Genomic DNA, 25,796 nt, shown 5'->3' with positions numbered 1-25,796 from the left:
CGGACCGTTTCCTGGCCGCTCCTGAGCCCACCCAATGACCTGAAAATCCTGCCCCAGGAATGCATCCAAATAAAGTTGGCAACCCTAATTGCAACATATATAATTCTTAAAGTGCTTGATGGGGTAGACACTGAAAAAATGTTTCCCCTGATTGGGGAGTCTAGAATAAAGAGTCACAGACTTAGATTAAGAAGTTGTCAGTTAGGACTACGATGAGGGGAAATTTCTTCAAATAAAGTAGGGTGAACTTTTGGAATTGGCCACCCCAGACAGCTGTGAATGCTCAGTCATTGAGTGTATTCAAGACAGAGATTGATAGATTTTTGGGTACTGGCGGAATTACGGGATATAGGGATAGTGTGGGAAGGCAGAGTTGAGGTTATAGATCAGCCATTATGTTGTTGAATGGCAGAGTAGCCTCAAAGGGCCAAATGGCCTGCTCCTAGTACTTATGTTCTAATGAGTTGCTGCACTGCATCTTGTAGATGTGAAATAATTTTTGCCAGTGTGCGTGAATGTTGGAGAGATTGACTGTTTACCATGGTGGATGGGCTTCCAAGCAAGGGGGCTGTTTTTTCCTGGATGAGGTTGATATTCACAAGTATTATTGGAGCTGCACGCATCAAAGCTAATGAAGAATAGTCCATCATACTTCTGACTTGTGCCTTGTAGATGTTGGAAAGCTTTGGGAGTCAGCAGGTGAGTTACTCAATGCAAGATATCCAGCCTCTGACTCACTGTTGTAGCCACAGTATTTATGTAGTTGGTCCAGATAAGTTTATGTGTCAGTGGTGACCCCAGGATGTTGGCTTAGTTGTAGGAGACAGAGGGTGATGACAGAAGGATGCTTTAATGACTGGAAGCCAGGGTCCAGTGGCGTATGCAGGGATCAGTGCTCGGTCCCCAATTATTTGTCATTTATACAAACGACATAGATGACTATGTGGGGGGTAGGATTAGTAAGTTTGCGGATGACACAAAGATTGGCTGGGTGGTTAATAGTGAGGTTGAGTGTCTTGGGCTACAGGAAGATATAGATGGGATGGTCAAATGGGCAAATAAGTGGCAGATGGAATTTAACACTGAAAAGTATGAAGTGACACACTTTGGAAGGAGTAATTTGACAAGTAAGTATTCAATCAACAGCATGACACCAGGAAGTTCTGAGGAACAAAGGGACCTTGGCGTGTGTGTCCATAGATCTCTGAAGGTGGAGGGGCATGTTAGTGGGGTGGTGAAAAAGGCATATGGGACACTTGCCTTTATCAATTGAGGCATAGATTACAAAAGTAGGGAGGTCATGATGGAGTTGTTCGGACCTTGTTGAGGCCACAGCTGGAGAACTGTATGCAGTTCTGGTCGCCACATTATAGGAAGGATGTGATTGCACTGGAGGGGTGCAGAGGAGATTCACCAGGATATTGCCTGGGATGAAACATTTAAGTTATGAGGAGAGGTTGGATAGACTTGGGTTTTCATTGGAGCAGAGAAGACTGAGGAGCGACCTGATAGAGGTGTACAAGATTATGAGGGGCATGGACAGGGTGGATAGGGAGCAGCTGTTCCCCTTAGTTGAAGGGTCAATCACAAGGGGACATGAGTTCAAGATGAGGGGCAGGTGGTTTAGGGGGGATGTGAAGAGAATCTTTTTTACCCAGATGGTGGTGATGGTCTGGAATGCGCTGCCTGGGAGGGTGGTGGAGGCGGGTTGCCTCACATCCTTTAAAAAGTACCTGGATGAGCACTTGGCACGTCATAACATTCAAGGCAATGGGCCAAGTGCTGGTAAATGGGATTAGGTAGGTAGGTCAGGTGTTTCTTACATGTCAGTGCAGACTTGATGGGCCTCTTCTCCATTGTGTGATTCTGTGATATTGATGGTGGGGATTTGACAATGATAATATCATTGCATGTCAATGGGAGGTGGTTAGATTCTCTCTTATTGGAGATTGCCAGGTACTTGTGTGGTGCAAATTTACTTGCACATCAGCCCAAACCTGAAAGTTGACCAGACCTTGCTGCAAGTGGCATGGACTGCTTCGTTATCTGCCAATAGAAGTTTTTAAAAATTCATTCATGGGCTGTGAATTTGTTGCCTGTCCCTGATTGTCTAGAAATGATAACTCATGACAAAATTAACTCACTTAGGCAAATACGGGTTAATTAAGGAATGAGAACACAGATTTGTTGATGGGATTGGTGTTACAACCTCTGCTCAATTTTGAAATTGGCAGATGATTTGAAACTTGGAACTTGTGAACTTGAGGAGGATTGTGTAGAACTTCAAAAGGAAGTAGACAAGTTGATGGAATGGGTGGACAAGCGGCAGGTGAGATTAAATGCAGAAAAGTATGAGGTGATTCACTTTGCCTCCCATTCTTCCTACCAATGTGAAATAAAGAGCACAATTCTAAAGGGAGCGCAGGAGCAGACAGACATGGGGATATATCTTCACAAATCATTGAGGATGACAGGGCAGGTTGCGAAAGTGGTTCATAAAGCATATGGATTCCTGGGCTTTATAATCCAGGGCATAAAATATGAAGATAGGGAAGTTGTGATAAACCTGCATAAAACACTGGTTCAGCCTTGACTGGAGTATTGCGTCCAGTTCTGGGGATTAGAGAGGATGCAAAAAAGATTCATGAGAACAATTCCAGGGATGAAGGCCTTCAGTTATGTAGATAGACTGGAGAGGCTGTGGCTGTTTTCCTTGGAGTAGAGAGAGTTGGGAGGAAATTTTATAGAGGAATATAAATTCACAAGGGGTTGGGACAGATTAAATCGGGAAAAGCTTCCCATTGGTGGAAGGATTGAGAACCAGAGGATACCAGTTTAAGGTAATTGGCAAAAGAAGCAATGGCGACATGGCAGCAAGTGGATCTGGAACTCACTACCAGAGACTGTGATGGAGGTACATTCAATGGTGGCATTTAGAAGAGAATTGGATCATCTGAAGATAAAACTTTTGCATGGCTTTGGGAAAAATCCAGGGAAGTGGCACAAGATGAATGTTTGTTGCAGAGAGTGGTCCAGATACAGTGGCCAAATTGCGCCATCCTTTGCTGTAACCATTTTATGATTCTATATGGCGTAGGTACTGTTAGGCAGGGAGACCAGGATTTGGCCCAGTGACAATGTGGGAACATTGATATATTTCCAAGTCAGGATGGTATGTGATTTAGAATGGAGGCTGCAGGTGGTGGCATTCCCATGTACCTGCTGCCTTTCCCTTCTAGGTGGTAGAGGTTGGGGTTTTGGAAGGTGCTGTTGAAGGAGCCTTGGCAAGCTTTGTAGATGATGCACACTGCTGCCACTGTGTGCAAGTGGTGGAGGAGATCAATGTTTAAGATGGGGGATGGGTTGCTGATATAACAGGCTGTTTTGTCACAAGAACATAGTAGCAAGAATAGATCATACAGCGTGTCGAGCCTGCTGCGCCATTCAATACAATCATGGCAGATCTTTGGCTTCAATTCCACTTTCCTGCCTGATCCCCATATCCCTTGATTCCCTGAGAGACCAAAAATCTGTCTAGCCCAGTCTGAAATATATTCAATGATGGAACATCCACAACACTCTGGAGTTAAGAATTCCTAAGATTCACCACCCTTTGAGTGAAGAAATTTCTCCTCATGTCGGTCCTAAATGATCAGCCCCTTATCCTGAGGCTATGCCCCCTCGTTCTAGATTCTCCAGACAGGAGAAAACCATTCAGCATCTACCCTGTCACGCCCCTTCAGAATCTTCTATGTTTCAATGAGATCATTCCTCATTCTTATAAATTCCAGAGATTACAGACCTGATTTACTCAGCTTCTCATTATAGGACAACCCTCTCATCCCAGGGACCAATCTACTGAACAGCATTGCTTCCAATGCAGTTATATCCTTCCTTCAATATAGAGACTGTGCACAATACTCTAGGAGTGGTCTCACCAAAGCCCTGTAAAATTGTAGCAAGGCTTCTTTATCTTTGTACTCCAATTCCTTGCAATAAAGGCCAAGATGCCATCTGTCTTTCTAATTGCTTGCTGTACTCGCATGTGAACTTTGTGTTCTGTATACAAGTACACCTAAGTCCCTCTGAACATTAACATTGGCAGGTTTCATGTCTTTTTAAAAAATATTCTGCTTTTCTAATCTTAGAGTCAAAGTGAATAACCTCACACTTCATCGCATTATACTCCATCCACCACCTTGTTGCCCACTCACCTAACCTGTCTATATGTCTTTGCAGCCCCTTTATGCCTTCCTCATAGTTTGCATTCCCACTTACTTTTGTATCATCAGCAAACATAGATATACCACTCTCTGCCTCTTCATCTAAGTCATGAATATAGATTGTAAATAGCTGAAGCCCCAGCATTGATTCTTGCAGCACTCCACTAGTCACAGTCTGCTAACTTGAAAATGCTCCATTTATCCCTACTCCTTGTCTGTTAACCGATCCTCTGTCTGTGCTAGTGTATTACCCCCAACTCCATGAACCCTTATCTTGTGTGTTAATCTTTTGTGTTTCACCTTACCGAATGCCTTGTTGAAATCCAAATATACTATATCTACTGATTATCTGCCCTCTGCGTTATATCCTCATAAAAAATTCTAATAAATTTGTCAAGCATGATTTCCCTTTCATAAAACCATTTTGACTTTGTCTGATCATTCTACGAATTGCTAAGTTTATTGTTAAAACTTCCTTAATAATAGATTCCAGCGTTGTTCTGACAGCTGATATCACGCTAACTGGCCTGTCTTTCCCTGTTTTCTCTCTCCCTCATTTCTTGAATAGTGGTATTACATTTGCTAAGTTCCAATCTGCTGGGGCCATTCCAGAATCTCGAGAATTTTGGAAAATTATAACCAGTACATCCACAAATTCCACAGCTATGTCTTTTAGCACCTTAGATTGTAGGCTATCAGGTTCTGGAGATTTGTTGGATTTTAGTCCTTTTTGTTTCTCCAATCCTTTTTTTCTGCTGCTATCAATTACCTTAATTTCATCATTCTTTTAACCCCTAGGCTACCTTCTATTTCTGGGATGTAACTTGTGTATTCTATTGTGAAGACAGACACAGAATATTTGTTCAATGCCTCTGCCATTTCTTCATTCCCCATGATAATTACTCCAATCTCTGCTTCAAAGGGACCAACATTTATTTTAGCTACTTTCTTTTTTATATACTTATAAAAGCTCTTACAATTTGTTTTTATATTCCTGGCTAATTTACTTGTATTCTATTATTTTTCTTTCTATTAACTTTTTAGTGGCTCTCTGCTGGTTTCTAAAACATTCCCAATTCTGAGTTGCTGCCATTCTCTGTAATATTATAAACCTCTTCTTTTAATTTACTGCTATCCTTAAGCTCCTTCGTAAGCCATGGATAGATCTTTCTTGCTAAGGTTTTGTTTTTCAATGAAATGTACTTTTGTTGAACATTTTGAATTGTTTCTTTAAATGTCTCCCACTGTTCATTTACCATCCAACTTTTTAGTCTATTTACCTAATTAACCCTCATAACTATTCTCCCCTCATAGTTATGCAATTGGCTTCATTTAAGTTTACTTTCAAATTTAACATGGAATTCAGTGGTATCATAATCACTACTTCCCACTGGACCTTTTAATGTGACGTTAATTAACCCTGCTTCATTGCATAATACTAGATTTAAACTAACTTTATCCCTAGTTGGTTCCTCAACATGTTGCTGCAGGAAACTGCCATGAAGGCATTTTGCAAACTCATCTGCTAGACCACCTTCGCCAAATTGATGGTCCAGTCTAAACAAAGATTAAAGTCACCCACAACTATTACATTGCCTTTATAATATTCTCAAATAATGTATTGTTTAATGCTCTGTCCAATAGTATAACTACAGTTAGGGAGCCTATAAACTACTCCCATTACTGTTTTCTGACTCTTGCTAGTCTCTACCAAACTGACTCTACTTTATATCTTCTGAGCCAAAGTCCTTCCTCACTCGTCCTTATGTCATCCTTACAATAGGAGAGGTACCCTTCCTCCTTTTCCATTCTGCCTGTCTTTTTGAAATGTTATGTACCTTGGAATATTTATTTCCTAAACTTGGTTACCTTGCTACTAGGTGGTGGTGAGATCTAAACCATTTATCTGTTTATGCCATTAGTTTACTTACCTTATTGTGGATTTTTAATGCATTTCAATAGAGAGCCTTTAATTTTATTTGTTTACTACTATTCCTTGCATGGACCTTGCTGCTGATGCATGATTCCCATTAGACTTGCTGTTCCTTCCTGTACTCTGCTTGTCTTTCCTCACATAGTGACACTGTTCTATTGCTTTGACTTTTCTCTTTGGATTTCTAATTCTCCCTTCACCCGAACCATCCAACGCCGCCAACCTCCCTCCCTCCTTAAACCTGTTAGTTATACGATTCATCAGGACGCTGGTTCCAGCCCACTTTAAGTGAAGCCCGTCCCAACAGAACAGCTTCCTCTTTCCCGAGTACTTATCCCAGTCCCCCATGAATTGAAACCCTTTCTTCTCACACCACTCTTTGAATCACACGTTTAATTCTCTAATCTGCTTGACTGCCTACCTGAACCATGTACCTATTGGCAAGGTTTTCATTTTAATTTGGACCCTAGCTCCTCAAACTCTCTCAACAGAATATCATTCCTAGCTGTACCATTATCATTGGTTTCTACATGGACCATAACAACTGGATCTTTCCCTCCCACTCTAAGTTTATCTCCAGCTACAAGGACTTGTGCTTAAACTCGGCACCAGGCAGGGCATACAACCTTCAGAGCTCCCGGTTCCGACTGCAGAAAACAGTATCTGTTCCCCTGACTATGCTGCCCTCTAACATTACACATTGATTTTCACTTCCCCAACTTGAATTGCATCCTGCACCATGGTGCCAGTCAGCTTTCTTATCCACCCTGCAGTGCTTGTTGTCATCCACACAGATAGTAAGCACTTCATACCTGTTGGTCAAAGTTAAGAACTGAGGCTCCCCCAAAACGTGCTGGATCCCCATACCTGACTGACCCAAAAGCACCCTGTCTCTGACAATTAATCAATTCTAAAGTTCTACCTAACCTAAAGGGTGTGACTGCCTCTTGGAACTCAGAATCCAGCTCAGCAACTCTGTTGCTGATAATATATGGGGTACAACTCGTTTGACTTGATGTTTTAACTATTCAATAAATCCCCAATTGCGAATTATCTGAACTCATTTGGTTTGCATTAGATTTAACCATCAGGCAAGACTGAACACTTCAGATAGTAAATTCAAAAGATTTATTGACAATTCAAAGGTAGAAAGGTAATAAGTTAAAAAGATAAAGACAAAGTTTCAATTAACAGGAAAAAGCTTAACTTCACAAATTAACAGACTTCTCTTAGGCTTCCTCGGTTGATCTGGCCAAAGGTATGGAGTGATGATAACCCTCTGGTCCGTAGGACACTCAGTATGTGGATAACATGCTAACAAAACGGCTTCTCGAAACATTCATTTTGTACCCTCAACTCATATTTTCTTATCTCGAACTAGCTGAATTGTCAAACATTAATTGGTTAACTTAACTCTGCTGATTTATATTTGGTTCCTAACACACGTGAGCATTTTCTCCATACAGTAATACAAGGGGGCCATTCAGTATGTTTCAGTATAAGATTTTTGTAAAATACTTAAATAATACCTCATTCTTTACCCATCTTAATGTAACTCTCCAAGGTTGTGAAGGCTTTGGCTTAGCACACTTTATCTTTCCAGACTGGCCTGAGAATCATCATTTTACATTTCTCATAATGTACAATTAGTATATTTAAAATTAAAATCATGTGTTAATTATGCATTATTATAAAACATAGAACATTACAGGCTTTCTGTTACATGTTATATTCCCAGCATTTACCAATACATCTATTGATTAATTACTTGTATCATTCCTGAATGGTTTCCAATCATGCAGTAACTGGTTAGTTTTAAAATGTCTCCTCAATTAGTTCAAAATGGCTCCTGACCAGGTTAGCTTACTATATTAAATAACATATTGAATCAGGCTGCAAAATGATAAAATCACATTAAAATTATTGGTTTTAAAGCTACCAACAACTCCGAGCAGAAGTTTCACAAACTGCATTTACCATAGATATGGTTGTCTGGGACTGAAATGCATTCGACCGATTCCCACATGTTGCAGTCACCAGTATCCTTGTCATTTCTGTCTAACTTTATTTATTTAATTAGTCAATTAGTCATTAATTTAGTTGGCTAAAGCAATAGTAAGTTACAGTCTCCTAGCTTGCAGACAAAAGAGCACTCATCAGCTATAGGAGGTTGGGGGAAAAAAGTATAAACAAGCTCCTCCTTCCCCTTCTGCACTGAATTTCCACTTGCATCAATTTCCCAACTTAGCACTTTGTAAATGAAGTACCAAGGACTCTGTCCTCCGATCACTTTGTGCTTTGTCATTCTCCAATTGTGGGTGATGTTGAGATTCTTGAGCGTTGTTGAAGCTGCATTCATTTAGGTAAGTGGAAAGATTCCATCACGCTCCTAGCTTGCACCTTATAGATGGTGGACAAGCTTTGGAGAGTTAGGAGGTGAGTTACTCACTACAGAATTCCCAGCCTCCCAAACTACAATATTTATGTAACTGGTCCAATTAAGTTTTTGCAGTGGTTGCCCTTGAATGTTGATTGTGGGGGATTCAGAGATGATGCTGCTGTTGATTGTCAAGGGGAGATGGTCGTTGTCTGACACTTATGGGTCCAAATGTGACTTGCCATTTATCAATTCAAGCCTGAATGTTGTCCAGGTCTTGTTGCATGTGGACACAGACTGCTTTACTGTCTGAGCAGTCATGAATGAGACTGAACATTGTGCAATCATCACTGAGCATCCCTACTTCTAACCCCCTTCTGACCTTATAACAGAGGGAAGGTTATCAGTGAAGTAGCTGAAGATGTTTGTGCCTAGGTCACTACCTTGAGGAACTCCTGCAGCAATGTCCTGGGATGAGAGGATTGGCCTCCAACAATCACAACCATCTTCCTTTCTGCTAGGTACGACTCCAATGAGTTTTACCCCTGGTTTTCATTGACTTAAATTTCACTGGGATTTCTAGATGCCACACTCAGTTAAACAATGTCTTGATATCAAGGGCAGTCACTCTCATCTCACCTCTGGGATTTAGCTCTTCTGTTCATGTTTGGACTAAGGCTGTGATTAGGTCTGGGGCTGAGTGCTTCTGCCAGAACCCAAACTGAACATTGGTGATCTGGATATTAGTAAGTGCTACATGATAACACTGTTGCCAACACCTTCCATCACTTTGTTGGTGATTGGGCATAAACTGATGGGGCAGTAATTGGCTGAATTGAATTTGTTACTTTTTTTTGCGGATGGGACAGTTTTGACACAGTACATTAATGGAGTCAGCTCAAGGGAGCATGTATTTTTTTTTGTTACTCGTGCTTAAATTGTCATCCTTTCCTACAGATTATGGAACCAAACAAACAACACACAAAGGTAAATTGAGTCAGGCACCCATTGGAAAACAAAATACTAATTCTAAAATACAAGATGGTTCACTATTGTGGAGCTCTAAAATATAAACAAATACAAGTCTTTCCATTGCATAAAACGTATGATTCAAGGACACTCCACGGAAGTCTTTGCATTGACATAAGTGGAATTTATTTGTTTTTATAATAAATGAGGAACTTATTTTGGACTTTAAAAAAAAAACTCTTCCTGTTGCCTGTAAGGATTCTCATTGAAACCCGTGGGCATACCCAGAGCAAATCTGCCTTAATTCAGCACTAATTGACAGTCTTACTCGGAAAGGCCACAGGATGACTGATGTGGAAGGCAGGAATTAGTACACTGGTGCTTTAGGGAGAGCTCCCCTAAGGTTGGGATGGCAGAGGCACGTTGTTGGATCAGAGCAGAGGAAGCTGTAGTTATGCACGTAACTGGTAACTGTTGTTATTGCTGAGCTGGGACTGCTTGTTGCTGACGCTAGGTGCCCAATATGGGAGGAATTCTATTTTCCAGCATCAAATTTGCACAAAAATGCAAGAAGTTCTAGTTGCATTGTTTAAATTATAATGGGAGCCACTTAAGGGACTGTTAACAAAGTAAAATTCGAGTCAACTTATAGAGGCTTGGCTAGAGAATCAGTGGGCAGGATATGACTTGTGGTATCAGCATTTTGTTTTTATCTCACAATTTACTGCCAACTTTAAGGCTGTTCGTGGAAATAACCAATTTTTAGTCACTATTGAAGGCAGACTTGTTGGGTACTGTGTACACGGCCTCTACATGACCTGCACTATTTTTGAGTTGTGAAAATCTGCATGAGGGAGATATATTATGGCCCAGTGATTCTGACTATTTGTAGTATTGTATCTCAACATGTTGGCTGCACTTTCAGTCCATCTGAAAGCAGTGAGTGCTGAACAATTGTCAAAATTGCCTCATTCATTTTTTATTAGTTTAACACTGCACTGTGCATGTCTCCTTGTAATATGAGGCTTATAGCTTGTGCGTGATATACTCTTATCAATTTTAATTCAGAGGTCAAAAAGGTGAATAGATTTTACTCTGGGGACTAATGGAATTTTTTCTTTTGTAGGTCCATTTCCTTCAACTGGCAATATGCCAAGAGTTTTCCATGGAAAATCTCCATTACAATTTTCAGACATGGTTCAAGGTATGTTTGGGCCTCTTCATTGTGTCATGCAGGTACACATTTGTTGAAAGTATATGTTTTGCTTCATATGTAATAAGACCTGTAAATGATATGTAGATGGTGTTCCAACTTTCTGCACCATGCAGAAATTTGAAAGTTGACTTCGCAGCGATTCCATTTTTGGTTATAGGCAATAATCTGAGTGATGTGGTACTAAATGGTGCCAATGGTTATAGTCTGGACATCTGAGACATGAGTGGTGAGACATCGATACTGCACAGGGCATTGTTTTATGCCATTTCGTGTGTCTACATTTAGCTGTTCCTACTTTTCATTAGCCAATTATAGAGTTCCCCCAGCAGGAAGGTGTATTATTTTGGAAGACCAGATTGGTTCAAGAAGTATTAGCGATCCTATACTCCAGGGGTCTCTGTAAGAGCTCAGTTCAAGCCATAACAGGCACTAGATGGTCACTTTGGTGGCTTAGTGGCAACTTATATCACTGGAAGTTGATTGTGATGCACAATAAAAAAAAATTTCCTTGCTGCCACTTAGCCTCCCAATCTATAGTGTTTTCAGGAAAATCATTCAGCAAGGACAGTGAGTCCCTCCATTTTTTTCAAAGTGAATGCTTGTGAATCTCAGCAGCAGCAGAGACCATGAGGGAGGCATCTGTCTACCACTTTGAAGGCCCTTCTACCAGGTTCAGATTGGGTCATTTTTTTTTTGGATCACTTGAAGGGTTTTAAGATCAGTAGATCAAGTGGCGCTTTACCTGTTGCTCGCTTGTGCATGATCTTGATTCCACTGATTTAGTTGTGACACTCAATTGAAGTATTGATCCATAACTTTCGATTTCAGGTGATTTATAATAGTCGTGTTCAGCAACCTGAGCATATCCACAGAATTGTGTATGTGACTTTTCTCCTTCAAGTTAGTCTGAGAATTGTGTAGTTTTTAAGCTGTTGCCTGGGACTATTCATAATGGGATATTTGGTGTTTGGCTGACTGTTCAGAAAAGTGTTCCTACTTTTCATTAGCCAATTATGGAGTTCCCCCAGCAGGAAGGTGTATTATTTTGGAAGACCAGATTGGTTCAAGAAGCATTAGCGATCATGTCTTTTTATAACTTCTTTATTTCAGGGTAGGTAGACGTTAACTAAGAATCACTGTGTCTGCTTCTAAAGCAGACCATTTTGATCTAATGAGCAGCAGAAGATTTGCAACTCTCCCAAGCATTAATACTGCATTACCTCCTGAGTATTTCCAGCATTTTCTGTTTGTCTTTCAGAAATTGTAACAGTGCGGATTTCTGCTTTGCTTGAAATGATATTCTTTAGCATGGGGTTTTGGATATGTTCAAATTGCGATTGGGAGTAGTGCTGAAAGTAAAGTCAGAAGCAGCAGTTAAAGAAATGTGGCTGACCCCAGCTTCACTCTCTTTCTTTCTTGACAGATAGCCACACAAAAAACTTATATTGTGAGGATAACTGAGACCTGGTTCAAAAGAGGACAGATTGGGTACTTAATATTCCAGGATAGAAGGTGTTCAGGCAAGATAGGGAAGGAACAAAAGGAGGAGGGGTGGCAGTATAGATTATGGAGAATATTGCAGTGCTAGAAAGAGAGAATGTCCTGGAGGATCTCTCTAGGGATCCTAGACTTTATAAAGAGGGGTATATAGTATAACAGCAAGTTAGTTATGATCAACCTTTTGTGAAACACTGATTTGGCCTCAACTGGAGTATTGTGTCCAATTCTGGACACCGCGCTTTAGGAAGGTATGAAGTCTTTAGGAAGGTATGAAGTCTTTAGGAAGGTATGAAGTCTTTAGGAAGGTATGAAGTCTTTAGGAAGGGTGAAGAAAAGATTTATGAGAAAGCTTCCAGGGATGAGGAACTTCAGTTTTGTAGATAGGTTGGAGAAGCTGGGTTGTTTTCCTTAGAGAAGAGGCTTGGAGGAGATTCGATAGACCCCTCATAATTTAAACATTTCTATCCAGACAGGATAGGTAGAGAATACTGTTCCCAATGGTGAAGGCTTAAGAATTAAAAGACACTAATTTAAAGTTATTGGCAAAAGAACAAAGGAGAAGAACTTTTGTATGGAGCATCAGGAATGCACTGAATGAGAGTGCGGAGGAGACAGGTTGAATTCTGGCTTTAAAAAGGGAATTGAATGAGCACCTGAAGAGAGAAAATTTGCAAGGCTATGGGGAAAGGGCATGAAAGTAGGATTAGCTAAATTGCTCTTGCAGAGAGCCAGCATGGATGCAACAGGCCAAATGGCCTCTTCCTGTGCTGTAACCATTCTATGATTCTCTTGATGCCCAACAAGTTGTATAGTGAGTAGCTAAGCCTCACAGACCAGATCTCAGCTTAGTCAGCTGATCTCAGTGAACAGATGACCATAGAAAGACTAAATTGGCCTCTGTTCTCAGGGTTAATGAAGGGTAAAATCATCCTGGTTGCTGAACACTATGTCATCATCTCTACAGTGTCTGCACTTGCGTGTACCTTAGGTGACGACTGTGATGCCCCATGTGTTTAAAATAAAAAATATTGGTATCTGCTCTCAAGACTCAGTTGTAAAACGACCCAATTTGAGGGAGGTACTGGAAGGTGAAAACGTGTTCCAGTGAAAAACCAACATCTTCAGGAAGAATTGGAAAAAGTTGACAAGAAGAAGTTTTACATTCAGTCTTAAAGTTGTGGGTTACTATAAAAACTAAGTGTTTTGGCCTTTTGTTCAAAAAACAAATATGTGGAACTGTCACGCATTAGCTGAAGAAAAATCAAGACCAATTAGTGACTTCATGAATGGGGTGCATAGCATTAAGCTGAGGACCTTCCCTCTTTAGTGGGTGTGTTTATTCCTCCATGGAAATGTATCAGCTAATCTCAGCATATACAGGTATTAGGAATAGCTAAGGAGTGCTTTTTTTTTTGTGTTAAAATGTTACTGTACTGGGGAGTCCACGTTTGCAGCGATGCAAATTAACAATTGAACTAAATTGAAGTAACATTGCTCCATTCACTGAAGATATATTTGTTGCAGATATATTTGGTGTCATCTGCATGAGTGGCTTTTCTGTACTTTAGCTATTCAGGAACTAGGGGAGGTCCATATTACAACGTAAACTCTGTATTGTAATGGTTACAAGTCTTTCCTGCAGTCTCTGGATAGAAGCACAGAGTGAGGTTTCAGATTAGTAACATGCCAAATGAAAAGAGATCATTCTTGATATTGAATATATTAGGGAAGATACTTTAAATGTCCATGTTTTGCTGCACCTTAACATAATTGCCAAATTATTCTTTCCTTCCCATAGCTGACATTCGCCAATCCACAAACTACAGGAAGCTGCGGAACTACACTGATGCAGAACAAAGTGCACAGTTCATCAGGCCGAGTGTAGCAGGTAAGGCGTAACAAGCTGTTTTGGAAGTCCCAATTTTGGCTTCATTCGGTGTGATTGGGTTTCTCATTCTTTCAAGCATTGGGTAATAAAATGCATCACTGTGCACAAGTGTCTGGTGATGGCCACTTTTGATGTTACTGGAGTGTAGCCAGAGCATGGCCCTCCCTCAATATGCTCCAAAAATGACTGCTCACTAACATTTCGCAGAGCACCCTTAACACCAGCAGGAAGGCAAGATACGCCATGGTTTATTCTCACTCCTTAGATCTCAGAATTGACAGGGAGTGAGTTGGCGCTTGGACTCCCACACCATCCAGTCTTCAATATGGCCCTCCAGAATGAACAGAGGCTGTTGATGAGTGGGCAATCTACTGGAAGACCTGCTGCACTTAAATCTTGTGTCACTAGGTGGCATCAAACAATGCTTAAAGACCACACCTTCATAAGTTTGGTGAATAGAATCTTGCTAAAATCAGGAATCAGATGCAAAGAAACCTTAAAGACAGTTGCTGAAGAAATAGAAAAGTTATCTTGTAAAGGGTACTGTTAGGATAGGCTCGAGGGGGCTATGTATCATGTTATTTTTGCAGGTATAGTTTTATGTTTTATTTCTTTATTAATTCTAAAATTGTCATCACTTCTGCAGATTATGGAATCAAACAATCAACATGCAAAGATAATTGCGTCTAATACCCATTAGAGAACAAATACTAAATCTAAAAGACAGTGGTGGAGCTTTAAAAATATAAATTTATTTGTTTTGGGCTTAAAAGAAACTCTGTTATCTGTAAGGATTCTTGATCAAATCTAATGCCATCCCAGGTCCTAGTGGGCCTAAGTACCCAGAGCAAATCTGTCCCTCATTTGACACAAACTACCATTCTTAGTCAGAGGAGTGGCAGGATGAATGGTGTGGAAGGGAGGAAGTTGGTGCACTAGTGCTGTTAGGGAGATTGAAGTGGTTGGACATATTGTAGGAACATATCAGGGGAAGCTTTAGTTTGCATGTAACTGGTGACTGATGTTATTGCTGACCTGGATATGCTTGCTGGGTCTCCAAAATTGGAAAAGTTCTATTTTCTAGCATGAAATTTGCACAAAAATGGAGAAAGCTCCAGCTGCATTGTTTAAATTCGTAATGGAAGTCACTTATGGGACTGTTAACAAAAAATTAGAATGCATGGAATTAAAGGAAACCTATTGACTTGGATGGAAAATGGGTTTAAGAAATAGGAGATAGACTGAGTAGGGTTAGTAAGTGTGTACTCAAGTTGGCAGGATGTGAATAGTGGTGCCCTCCAGGAATCTGTACTGGGGCCTCAGCTTTTCACTATATTTATAAATGACTTGTATGGTTCTCTATTGCTTCAGCCATCTAAGTTTGCTGACAACACTAATTTAGGTGGTTCAGTGAATAATGTAGATGAGAGCACAAAGTTGCAAAATGTAGGGCATCTCTGACTAGTTCAGTGGGCAGACAAAACTATGGCAGATGGGGTTCAATGTGTGGAAGTGTGAAGTCATCTATTTCAGCCCAAAGAATAACATTGGAGTATTTTCTAAATAGTGAGAAGCTGAGAACTGTGGGCGAGCAAAGAGATTTGGGGAGCCAAGTACAGAAATCAATAAATTAGTGGACAGGTACAAAATGTAAGTAAAAGGGCTAATGGAATATTGGCCTCTATCTCAAGGGCTAGAATACAAAGGAATGGATGTTATAATACAGTTGTACAGAACTGTGTAAGAACAAGTTGGTGGAGTGGGCAGATGGGTGGCAGATGAAGTTCAATGTGGAGAAGTGGGGGGTGATGTATTTTGGTAGGAAAAACATGGACAGACAATATAAAATAAGGGGTGAAATTTTGAAAGGGGCACAGGAGCAGAAAGACCTGGGTGTTTTTGTGCATAGATCATTGAAGGTGGCAGGACAGGTGGAGAGAGCAGTTAATAAAGCATATAGTATCCTGAGCTTTATTAATAGAGGCATAGAGTACAAAAGCAGGGAGGTTATGCTGAATTTATATAAGACCCTTGTTAGACCTCAGCTGGAATATTGTGTACAGTTCTGGGGACTATATTATAGGAAGGATGTGAACACATTGGAGAGAGTGCTGAAGAGGTTTACAAGAATGATTCCAGGGATGAGAGACTTCAGTTATGAGGATAGGTTGGAGAGATTGGGACTGTTCTCCTTGGAGAGAAGGAGGCGAAGAGGAGATTTGATAGAGATGTTCAAAATCATGAGGGGGCTGGACAGAGTAGATAGGGAGAAGCTGTTCCCGCTCGTGAAAGGATCAAGAACGAAAGGGCAGAGATTTAAAGTGATTCGCAAAAGAAGCAAATGTGATGTGAGAAGAAACTTTTTCACCCGACGACTGGTTTGGGTTTGGAGTGTGCTGCCTGGGAGTGCGGTGGAGGCAGGTTCAATGGAGGCATTCAAGCAGGCATTAGATGATTATTTGAATAGAAACAATGTGCAGGGGTACAGGGAAAAGGCAGGGCAATGGCACTGGGTCATAATGCTCATATGGAGAACTGGTGCAGACACGATGGTTCGAACGACCTCTTTCTGTGCCGTTAAAATTCTGTGATTCTATGTTCAGACCTCATCTAGAATACTGCATTCAGTTCTAGGCATCGCACCTTAGGAAGTTTCCTGACGTTATAAAGCTAGATGGGAATGCAAGCTGTGAGGACGACATATGGAGGCTGAAAAGAGACATAAACAGGTTAAGTGATTGGCAAAAAGGTGGCAGATGGAGTATAATATGGGGAAGTATGAGGTTATTCACTTTGATTCTAAGAACAGAAAAACAGATTTTTTTTAAAAAGCAAGGAACTTATTAATATTGATGTTCATAGGGACTCAGGTGAACAGGGATCACAGAAAGTTGGCATACAGGTATAGCAAGCAATGAGGAGGGCAAATGGCATGTTGGACTTCATTGCAAGGGGATTGGAGTACAGGACTAAAGAAGTGTAGCTACAATTGGACTGGGCTTTGGTGTGACCACTCCTGGAGTAGTGTGCTCATTTTGGTTTCCATGTTTAAGGAACAATATACTTGCGTTGGAGGTGATACAGTGAAGGTTCAGTGGATTGGTCCCTTGGATGAGATGGTTGTCCTATAAGGAGAGGCTGAGTAAATAAGGTCTGTTATCTCTGAAGTTTAGAAGAATGACAGTGATCTCATTGAAACATACAAGATTCTGAAGGGGCTTGACAGGGTAGATACTGAGAGATTCTCCTGGCTGGGGGATCTAGAACATGGGTGGTCTCAGGACTGAGATGAGAAAATTCTTTACTCAAATTTCTTCACATCTTTTGAATTGTCTACCCCAGAGGGTTGTGTAGGTTCCATTATTGAATATATTTAAGCCTGAGATGGACAGATTTTTGTGTCTCAGGGAAGTAAGGGATAAGGGAAACAGGAGGGAAAGTGGAGCTTTAAGCTGAAGATCAGCCATGATCGTATTGAGTGGCAAAGCAGGCATGACAGGCTACGTGGTCTACTCTTGCTCCTAGCTTTTATGTTCTTAATGCATGGCCACCAACGGTGGAGCAATTAAAATTAAGTGTCCAGAATTAGAGGAATACAGACATCCCAGATGGTTGTGGGACTGGAGGAGATTCACAGAGATAGGGAGGACTGAATCAGGGAAGAATTTGAAAACAAATGATGAGAATTTTAAAATCAGCATGTTGCTTGATTGGAAGCCAATGTAGGTCTAGCGAGCACAGGGGTAACCAACAAGATTCTGAAGGGGCTTGACATGGTAGACACTGAGAGTTTGTTTCCCCTGGCTTGGGAATTCTACGCTGGGAAGTACACAGCCTCAGGATAAGGGATTGATCATTTAGGACTGAGATGAAGAGAAAATTTTTTCGCTGTGCGAATTGTGAATTTGTGGAATTCTCTACCACACAGGGTTGTGGATGCTCCATCATTGAATGTATCCAAGGCTGGGATAGAGAGATTTTTGATCTCTCAGGGAATCAAGAAATATGGGGAAGGTGCGGGAAAGAGGAGTTGAGGCAGATCAGCCATGATTATATTGAATGATGGAGCATACTTGAGGGACCATTTGGTCTATTCCTGCTCTTATGTTCTTATTGTTGTCTTAGGCAGTTTTCAAGAAAAACCATGAGGGAAGGACAAGTGACCAATAGAGAAAGTTACAACTTTGCATGAGTTATTGTTTTGTGTTAATGACAGTGCTATGGAATCTCCACTGTATCAACTACAACTTGTATTTATATACAAGTCTTTAACAGAGTAAAATGTGCCAAGGGGCTTCACAGGAGCAATTATAAAACAAAATTTGACACTGAGTCATATTAGATGGTAATAGGACAAGTGACTTGGGTTTTCAGTAGCATCTTAAAAGAAGGAGCAAGAGGTAGAGAGGGAATTCCAGAGTTTAGGGCCTAGGCAGCTGGAGGTATAGCTGCCAATGGTGGAGCAATGGAAATTGCAAAGGACCAGAATATCGTAAATACTGTAAATGTGATGGGTCACGCAAAGCCAAAAACCCATTGGTATTATCGAACAGACTTAAGTAGAATCGGTTCTGATCAATTGCTTCAAACCTAATGTATATAAGTTTGGGAATTTCAATCATTGAAATGATTGCTTGCGTAGCTTCTGATTTCCCCAAAGACCTTGCAATCTGCTTTCCCAGGAGTAAAAAAAAAGTACTGTGTGTATATTTCATCTTTCCTTAGGATCCAACTTCTTCTGGAAGCTTGTAATTCCAATAATAGGACTGATTGCAGTCTTGAGTGCCTGCGTATTTTGCCTTTGGATATCCAAGGTGACTGATCAACAAATTTTGAAGGAGAGAGAGGAGCTGCTCCTGGGCAAGTGGAAAGAGATGGAGACCATGTTCCCAAATCAGCAGAAGGAACTGTGGGCGCGGAGCAGTATTTTGTTGAAGAAGCACGTAGGCACAGCAGTGCACACTCAGCCTGTTATCCTCATGTTTGCTGCTGCTCAAGATGCTCATGGAACCATGCAATGCCTCGCACGTAGGGTAGGCGAAACTTACGCTTCCGTTTTCAATTCAAATACACTGGAAATCAATGGATCTGACATGAAGTCATGGAACAGCGATGCAGCGAAGCTAGAGCTAGACAAGCGGCTGTCATCTGCGTTCCAGGAAGGGAGAAAGGCGGCCATTATTCATCACTTCCAGGATTTCCCGCCCCCTTCTACCCTTCTGTTCTACAAGTACTGCGACCATGAACATGCCGCTTTCAAGGACGTCTCCCTGTTGATCACGGTCTTGCTGGACAAGCCAACGTTGAAGCCGGACTTGCCTCTTAAAGATTTGGAGGAGACAGTCCAGGACTTCCTCAAGAAGCTGTTCTGCTCCAATGAACTGCAAGCATTCAATGTCATGGACGCAGACAAACTGGGCGGACTGTGGAGCCGCATTGCCCATCTGGTGCTGCCGGTCAGGGTGGAGAGAGAAATCGAAGATGGGGACTGCCCAGTTTGAAGTGATGAGATTGATGTGTACGGCACAGAGTTTAGAATCTTGAATGATTCACCTGTTCTGCGCTGATTGTGCATTGTCTGTGAAAGGCCTGTTGTTACTTGAGTCACAAAATCTGATTATTTCTTTTCTGCTGTCTTGCTAAAATCAAATCAGTGGTGGAATATTTTTTTAAATAACACGTGAGTATTGTTATGAACCTGGATCTGATGTTTTCTGGGGTATGGTGGGGTTGGGGATGGGGGAGCTTAAAACGTTTTTTAAACAAACCAGTACTTTTTGTAAATTTTGGTATGAAAAGTTTGTATTATTTATATTAATTTTTTGCCTCCACTGGAGATACCATATGTGTTTTGGAATACTGTCTTACCTGCCTAGCTAACTCTCATTAAGGAGCCATGTGAAAAAGTGGTCTGCCCAAGGCAGTACAACACGCAACAAAAACAAAAATAAAAATACCTGGAAAAACTCAGCAGGTCTGACAGCATCTGCAGAGAGGAACACAGTTAATGTTTCGAGTCCGTATGACTCTTCAGCAGTTCAACAATTAGTCTGGTTGCCAGCTTTAACTCGATGTATTCCTGGAGGTTTCATCATGTGACCTCCACACTCCGATTGAGTCTTTATTACTTGACAAGATGATTGTTGACTGTCATTTAAAAACCCTTTCTTTCCTAACTCCAATATTTTGTTAACTAATAAAAAGCCTTGAATCAATTTTTTTTCTGGGTTGCTCCAAGCTATGTCCTGGAGATTAATTTTCAATCCCTGAAGGGGTGGCAATCCTCCATGTAAGGCACTACTGATCTCCAGGTGCTGCTGCAGGGAGCTGCCAAGTCGAGCCCAAGAGTCCTTGCAGAGCAAGTTGGGGCTAGAAATTGATAATTTGCTTGGTCACTGTTGCACACCCATTTGCTGGCTGAAGAGCAGCATGGTCAAAGCCGAGGTCCATACCAGTTTGCTCAACCTCTCAATCACGGCGATTGCAGGGCCCAGACTGGGATTTGAGAGGAGAAAACAAAGGGAGCTTGAACACTGGAATACAGCAGGCATACAAGCTCATTCAAAACCCCTTTTTTGGACATTCTTGGTGATTTCCATTCTACAAGGAGCCCCATTCATAATTTAACTTTTCTCAGCAGTACAAAGATTAACTTCCACTCCAAAAATATAATAATGTTTTCAATTGGAATTGTACATATTTATTATGATTGTGTTTTATATATTTGTCTATTACCCTTGAAGTACTTAAAAATTCATAATAAAAAGTTTGTAGGAAACCTCTGTTAGATGTTTGTTTTTCTTCATTCGCCTGGTATCAGTCCTATCAAGACCCTTCAGGATATTATGTTTCAATAAGTTGTTCTAAACTCCAATGGGTATAGGCCTTATCTATTCAATCTTTCTTCATAAGATGAGCCCTTTGTCCCAGCAATGAGTAGCGTGAACCTTCTCTGAACTTATTATTATTGTTCCTAATTTTTAACTTCTTATTGTTCCCCAATGAATACTGTTTGTAAAACAGTTCATTATTATAGGAGCTTTAGACCCCTGCTCCCACGTTCTCTGTTTTGGGGAATACATGATAGATTCCAACCAGCAACTAACAATGGTAAAAACAAAAAAACTGCAGATGCTGGAAATCCAAAACAAAAACAGAATTACCTGGAAAAACTCAGCAGGTCTGGCAGCATCGGCGGAGAAGAAAAGAGTTGACGTTTCGAGTCCTCATGACCCTTCGACCGAAGAGTCATGAGGACTCGAAACATCAACTCTTTTCTTCTCCGCCGATGCTGCCAGACCTGCTGAACTAACAATGGTAGGCTCTTGGTCAAAGCACAGTACTGTTAAGAAACAATTTTGTGTATTCAGCAGTCTTAGCTGTTGCTTGCGATTTTCATTTACAGAAAATGACCATCCTTCAGTCCTCTCATGGCTTGCTAAAACTATACTCGCCCCATTAGATTAGTACAGAGTACAGAAGTCAAGATTACTGAATAATTTGGAAGTGACCAGGAAGATGTGTGTACCTATCCCCCTGGACAGTAGGCTGAGGATCTGTTTCCTTTCCTGAAACAACAATGATGTGCAAGCCAAACCTCGTTCCAGGATTTCCTTTTCACTGCTCTGGAACTGAGAACTGAAATCTGCCACATCAAGGGCCAGATAAAATTGAATGATGATAGAAATAACCAATGTCTGTTGAATAATTTTAACTACACAAGCTCTTTAACTTCTTAGCATTTCTAATAATCTTTTCAAATGAAGCCTCAATTCATTCAGGGAAAGGTGAACGAAAACATTATCAAGCAAAGTTGGAACTGATTTAAAGTGACAAACCTTATTAATGATTTTTACCTGTGTACTGAAGTTTAAAATAAAGTTTTGACTGCACTGATAAGTAGACTAAAAATCTACATATTGTGGGGGACAGGGAAGTAGGGAGAAGAAACTGAGTTTGGCAGAATGCAGGCACTGACCAGCACAAGATCATGCAGTTCTATTGAATCCTGGTGTCTAATGCAGAATAAATAAATCCTAAACATAGGAAATACAGGATGAAAAATGACCACAGATCAACTAGTTTGCCTTATACCATCCTGGTAGTCATATGATATTGCAACAATACAGTAGTTTGTAAGAATATAAATGTTTTTGCACTATTTTGTCTTTTTTTAGAAATAAGTTGGTTTAAATCATATTCTGGAAAAACTCGTCTTTTCCCCTCAGTGATGCTGATAACGTTAGAGAAGGGTGAATTTCAGAAGCAAAGATATTATACCCTAAAAATAGGCACATCTGAATAAGATAAGTGGACAAATATTGAACTTAAATTGTGATTTGGAATGAACCACAAGTTTTTTAAACGGGCTTTTCATCATAGCATGAGGAATGGTGAGAGTGGGAGATTGCTAGAAAATATAAGGTAATATGCTGCTACGAGAACACGCATCAAAGATTGTTTACAACAAAACTATGACTTAGAGATAAGCAACAATAGGGAGTAACAGCATGGTGTGAAAAGACAGCATTTTCTCTCTGTTTGGCAACCAGTTCCAACTGGATCGCCAAAACATCAGATGGTGTCACATTTAGCAAGAAGCAAAAGACAAAATGGTACAAAGATAAAAGCAAAATATTGCTGATGCTGGAAATCTAGAACAAAAACAAAAATACCTGGAAAAACTCAGCAGGTCTGACTATCTGCAGAGAGGGATACGGTTGACGTTTCGAGTCCATATGACACTTCATCAGAACTAAGACATATAGAAATGAGATGAAATATATGCTGGTAGAAGGGGGTGGGACAGGAGAGCTCGATAGAGTGCCAGTGATAGGTGGAGGCCAAGAAGAGACTACCAAAGATGTCATAGACGAAAGGACAAAGGGGTGTTGATATTATTTCATAGTTTGCCACTGTGAGATTTGAACTCTTGATCTTGGCGTTACAAACTCAGTACCATAACCACTTGGCCATTTAGGCCAAGCATCAAAGGGGTGTTGATACTCTTTTGAGTAAACCTGTTTCCATCTGTTTCAGATGAAGTTACATTGTTTCATAGTTTACCATTGTGAGATTTGAACTCTTGATCTTGGGGTTACAAACCCAGTACCATAACCACTTGGCTATTTAGGCCAAGCCAAACACATTTCCATCCGTCATTTCAGATGAAGTTACATTGTTTCATAGTTTGCCATTGTGAGATTTGAAATCTTGATCTCAGGGTTACAAACCCAGTACCATAACCACTTGGCTATTTAGGCCAAGCATCAAAGGGGTGTTGATGGTGATGATATCTAAAAGATGTGCTAATGGAGACATTAAGGGAAGCAAGCTAGTGGCAGATGGCCCTAGTGCAGGTGGGGTGGGGGGAAGGGATCGAAATGGGCTAAAAGGTGGAGATGAAACAATATATCAAAATAAATTTAAAAATAGGAGGGAAAAGAAAAAAATGGTGTAAAAAAAAGTTGTAAATTATTAGAAAGGGGGTGGGGGTGGAGGAGAGAGTTCATGATCTGAAATTGTTGAACTCAATATTAAGTCCGGAAGGCTGAAAAGTGCCTAGTCGGAAGATGAGGGGCTCTTCCTCTAGTTTGCATTGAGCTTCACTGGAACAATGCAGCAGGCCAAGGACAGACATGTGGGCATGAGAGAGTGTTGAAATGGCAAGCGACTGTAATAAAAACAGAAAATGCCGGAAGATCTCAGCAGGCCTGGCAGCATTTGTGCAGAAAGAAAGTTAAAGTTTTGAGTCCAGCATGACTCTGCTACAGAACCCACAAATGCTGCCAGACCTGCTGAGTTTTTCCAGCATTTTCTGTTTTTATTTATAATTTGGGACCGTTCAGTTGCCCATATTGCTCAGAGAGGCAACATGAACGATTGGTGTGGAAACTAAAGTCTTAGATTCAAGCAATGGAGTCAGGGCAGAGGCAGCATCTCAGCTGCGCTACGCTTGACCTGGGGGTGTCGACATTCGGGGCACAATTTGCATCACTGACCATTATAATCTGCTGAGCAACATACTCATTCGAACTGTTTTTTTTACCCCACCCAACCCACTGCGACATTTCCCTTGCAACCCTTGCCCTCTCCGCCCTCCCACATGAAAATTTCGAGTGCCAGAGTTGTCTGTAAAGTCTGATTTTTGTTTCAGTAATATGTGGTAGGAAAGACAATTCCTTTAGAGTGGGGCTTGCTGCCAGTTTTGGATATCTCTCTACAGACCGACATCAAGCTGTTTCATTTCATATATCATTTTTATCTCATTGTCGCGTATTCCCACTCCCAAGTGACTCCCGCCCATTCCGGGAGGGGTTGGGAACTGAACGGGTCTAACTGTTCAATCAGCCCGAACGGCAGAGAGAGACACACAGACAGATTAATTAATAAAAACACACACCGGAGAGACTAAAGATGCGATCCAGCCGGCGGGATGATTCAAGATATTCTTTAAAAGCTGTAAAGATTAAAAAGGCCGCCATCATCAAGATGGCCGCCCTTCCGGTTTCCGGTTCCGGTTCGTGTTCCTGGTGCCGGTTGGAAAGTTTTTCTTGGTTAATTCCACCCGCCCCCCCGCCCCCCACAAAGCACCGGCTTCCCCTCTGATGTCGGGCGGAGATTCACCGGCACCGCTGAGTCAGGGAGATGAGTGACAGCAGCAGCAGCAGCAGCAGCCCCGGGGCCGGACCCAGGGAGGAAACGGAGAAAAGCCGAGGTGAGGTGAGGGGGGCGGCGGAGGTGGTAAAGATCCTAAGAATGAGGAGCAGGGGAGGCTATTCGGCCCCTCGAGCTTGTTCTGTCATTCAATAATATCATGGCTGCTGACCTGATTGTGGCCTTAACTCCACTTTCCAAACTGAAACCCGTCCACCCCCCCACCCCCATTACCCTTGGTTCCCTTGTAGATCAAAAATCAGTCATGAATTTATTCAATGACACAGCCTCCACTGCTCCCCGGGAAAGGGAATTCCAAAGATTAAAGACCCTCTGAGAGAGAAAAAAAACTCTCCTTATATCTGCCTTAAATGGGAGAACCCCTCTTTTTAAACTGTGCCCACGAGGGGAAACATTCAGCATCTGCCCCGTCAAAGCCCCCTCACAATCTTATGTGTTTCAAAAAGATCGCTCCCTCATTCTTCTAAACTTCATTCAGAATAGTCTCAACCTTCCCTCATAAGACAAGTCCTTCATCCGAGGAATCAGCCTGGTGAACGTCCTCTGAGCTGCTTCCAATGCAAGTCTATCCTTCCTTAAGGAGACCAAAACTGTACACAGTACTTCAGATGCGGTCTCACTAATTCCCTGTAGGGTTGTAGCAAGATTTCTCACCTATTTGGATAATTTCACATTTTCCCACATTTTGCTGCATCTACCAAATTTTTGCCCGCTCACTTAATCTATTAATACTATTTGTGTCCTCAGAACTTACTTTCCTACCTATCTTTGGTACTACTTTCTTTATAATGGATTCTGGCATTCTCCCAATGACAGATGCTAGGCGACCTGGCCTATTGCATCCTGCTTTCTGCCTTCCCCCTTTCTTGATTAGAGATGTTACATTTATGGTTTTCCAATCCGCCTTGACCTTTCCAGAATCTGGGGAATTTTGGGAACGTTACAACCATTGCATCCTGATCTCTGCAGCCACTTCTTTTAAGAAAGCAGAATGCAAGCCATCAGGTCCAGGG

The 25,796-nt window shown here is 41.3% G+C and overlaps 2 protein-coding genes across 7 annotated transcripts in view; both read left to right on the top strand.

The window, feature by feature from the left end:
- The window catches only part of LOC121289231 (torsin-1A-interacting protein 1-like), a 93,355-nt gene extending 72,471 nt beyond the window's left edge, over positions 1 to 20,884 (top strand). For all 5 annotated transcript variants that reach the window (XM_041208453.1, XM_041208456.1, XM_041208455.1 and 2 more), the window contains 4 exons: positions 9,491 to 9,520; positions 10,629 to 10,706; positions 14,017 to 14,106; positions 18,832 to 20,884. In XM_041208453.1, coding sequence (XP_041064387.1) covers positions 9,491 to 9,520; positions 10,629 to 10,706; positions 14,017 to 14,106; positions 18,832 to 19,607 — 974 coding nt within the window. In that variant the 3' untranslated portion in view covers positions 19,608 to 20,884. The remainder of the gene's footprint in view (positions 1 to 9,490; positions 9,521 to 10,628; positions 10,707 to 14,016; positions 14,107 to 18,831) is intronic.
- Positions 20,885 to 24,685: 3,801 nt separating this feature from the next.
- LOC121289310 (torsin-1A-interacting protein 2-like) overlaps positions 24,686 to 25,796 on the top strand; it is a 31,560-nt gene continuing 30,449 nt past the window's right edge. For both annotated transcript variants that reach the window (XM_041208640.1, XM_041208639.1), the window contains exon 1: positions 24,686 to 24,823. In XM_041208640.1, the coding sequence (XP_041064574.1) occupies positions 24,754 to 24,823 (70 nt within the window). In that variant the 5' untranslated portion in view covers positions 24,686 to 24,753. The remainder of the gene's footprint in view (positions 24,824 to 25,796) is intronic.

Source organism: Carcharodon carcharias, chromosome 16 (assembly GCF_017639515.1).
Source record: "Carcharodon carcharias isolate sCarCar2 chromosome 16, sCarCar2.pri, whole genome shotgun sequence".
Taxonomy (NCBI): Eukaryota; Metazoa; Chordata; class Chondrichthyes; order Lamniformes; family Lamnidae; genus Carcharodon; species Carcharodon carcharias.
The sequence above is the reverse complement of the archived record's forward strand: the minus strand, read 5'-3'. Positions and strand labels throughout refer to the sequence as shown.